General features: G+C 51.9%; 1 protein-coding gene across 1 annotated transcript; it reads right to left on the reverse strand.

The window, feature by feature from the left end:
* Window positions 1-827: 827 nt before the first annotated feature.
* On the reverse strand, window positions 828-1,952 carry LOC135873698 (paraneoplastic antigen Ma1 homolog). Its single transcript, XM_065398338.1, has one exon. It carries the CDS (start codon window positions 1,950-1,952, stop codon window positions 828-830), a length of 1,125 nt encoding a protein of 374 aa, XP_065254410.1.
* Between the last annotated feature and the right edge of the window lie 210 nt (window positions 1,953-2,162).

The raw sequence follows: 2,162 nt of genomic DNA on the forward strand, positions 1-2,162 counted from the left end.
ACTCCTCAGACAATGGTGAGTCCCCAAAGTCAAACTTTGCAGGATCCATCACCGGAACTTCGGCTTCACACTGGGGGTCTCACAATGGTTTCAGGCTCAAAGATGTCTGCAATCTTCTGCCCTGGTTTTACAAACACATCACGGCGTGTTTCATTAGCAACCAGTATAGTCACCTTCCTGGGCTTCAGCGGGTAGGGTTATGACTCCACTGAGAACCAGCACTCCTTCTGGGAGCCCTCCCTCGGTCGGCTGCTCTACCACTGCTAATGTTCCCTTACTGCCTTTTAGGCAGGTACTCATGACAATCACTTCCTTTTCTGTCATTGCAGGAACCACTAAGGGGACCGGGCCCGCATACCTCAATGCTCCCACTGGCAAATCAGGCATCACTTTTCTTGTGTCCTCAATTTTTCTGTAGGCTGCGGCACAGTGTGTGTGTATCACCAACGTGTTCAGATATTGGTCCCCTGCTCGCTGTCTGCAATAATCTGCAAGTACCTTAAAGAGGCTGGAGTTGGTCCCTATTAGCACGGACACATCAGAGGCTCCTTTAGGGTCAAGGTATATTAAAGCAGCAGTGTCCACCTCCTGTCTTACACCAGCAATCTCTTCTGGGAATTCCAGGTGTACTATGACATACCCTTTATAGGGGTATTCATCCATGCTGAGGCCACACAGCCCAAGCCCTGTCAGGGGCCGTATAGGCAGATGACTAAGCATCTGCTGGTAGAAAGACTGGAATATGATAGTCACTTGGGATCCTGTGTCAAGCACTGCTCTACATTCTGTCCCTTCAACCTTTACAGTGACCTCCACTTGGGGTCCTATCAATCCTGGTGGGATTCGGGCTGCATGGTTCTTTCCAGGGGAGCCTCCACACCCTGCAGGCCTAGGCGGCTCCCTTCCCAGGCCCTGGGGCCGTTTCCTGACTTTCCCCAGGTGGTCCTCAGCTTTTGATATACTAGCGTGGCATTCTCTGCATTCTGACAACTTGCAGCCATGTGCCCGCCCTGGCCACACCGATAGCAGAAGAAGGATTGTCCTTTCCCTTGTTGCCTCGGTGGGGCAGAGGTTCTAAATGTAGTCTTCTGGATTATGGTAGCGGAGGGTTCCTGGTACCTTGAAGTATTTGCTGAATCGATGGTATTCTCTAATTCAGCCACTTTCTGTGTCAGGACCTGCACTCGTTGGGTAAGTTCCTCTTGAGGATTCACCATCAGTGCCTTGGGCATTCGTATGGATGTTGTGCCAGTCGCCTGGTGTGGCTGCACCTCCCAAACCTCGCCAGCTGCCTGCCTCTCTTCTTCCTCTCGGACCTCTTTTATCAGCCGAGAGTAACTCGGTGGATTGTCTTGCCGTTCCCTTAATCGGAGGTGGAGAAGGATTGGGTTCTGATATTGAATTCCTCTCACAATCTGAGCCAATCTAGTCCGGTCCATTTGCTCAACTGCCACTGCTCCCCTCATGATGACTCTCTGCAATAATTTCTCCAACCTCTGGATATAGGCAGAAACCTTCTCTCCCTTTTGTTGCCTGGCATTGAGGAACTTGCAATAGACATCATCTGAGCCCTCGGTTCTCCCAAAGGCATGATCAAGGGCCTCTAGGCAGTCCTTCACCTTGACCCCAGGGTTACTGAGCTTCAGGGTGCGAATCACATCTAGGGCTGGCCCCCTGAGGCACTCTACTAGTCGCCTTCTCTTTTCAGCATCAGGCACAGCCCACTCCTGCAGCATTTCAGTGGAGTGTTCCAGCCAGGGTTCAAATGCTTCCTCCCCAGGTATTGGGGTGGGACCCCCAGAAAACAACCTCAGTTTACGATAGGGGCTTGACTCAGGGTGGGGTGTCATAACCTTCTCTAATGCTTGCCCCAAAGCCTTCACCCACTCATCAGGTGAAGGAGCAGTCTCCCGGTGTGGGACTCCTGGGTCAAGGCCCAACAGACCCGGCATATCAGCCAAAGTATTTCCCTCTTTCCCCCTTTCCCCAAAAAGGCCGACATTTTCTTTAAAAACTCTACATCAGAGGCAGGAGTTGGTGAGGGCTGGCTCCCAGTGGTTATTACCGTCCACTCACTATCTTCCACTGCTATCATGCCTGGAACCTGTAGAGGGTCCACAGCTGATGGCAGCTCACACAGTACAGTAAAAGCCCCCTCCTCC

Source organism: Emys orbicularis, chromosome 2 (genome assembly GCF_028017835.1).
Source record: "Emys orbicularis isolate rEmyOrb1 chromosome 2, rEmyOrb1.hap1, whole genome shotgun sequence".
In the NCBI taxonomy this organism is placed as follows: domain Eukaryota; kingdom Metazoa; phylum Chordata; order Testudines; family Emydidae; genus Emys; species Emys orbicularis.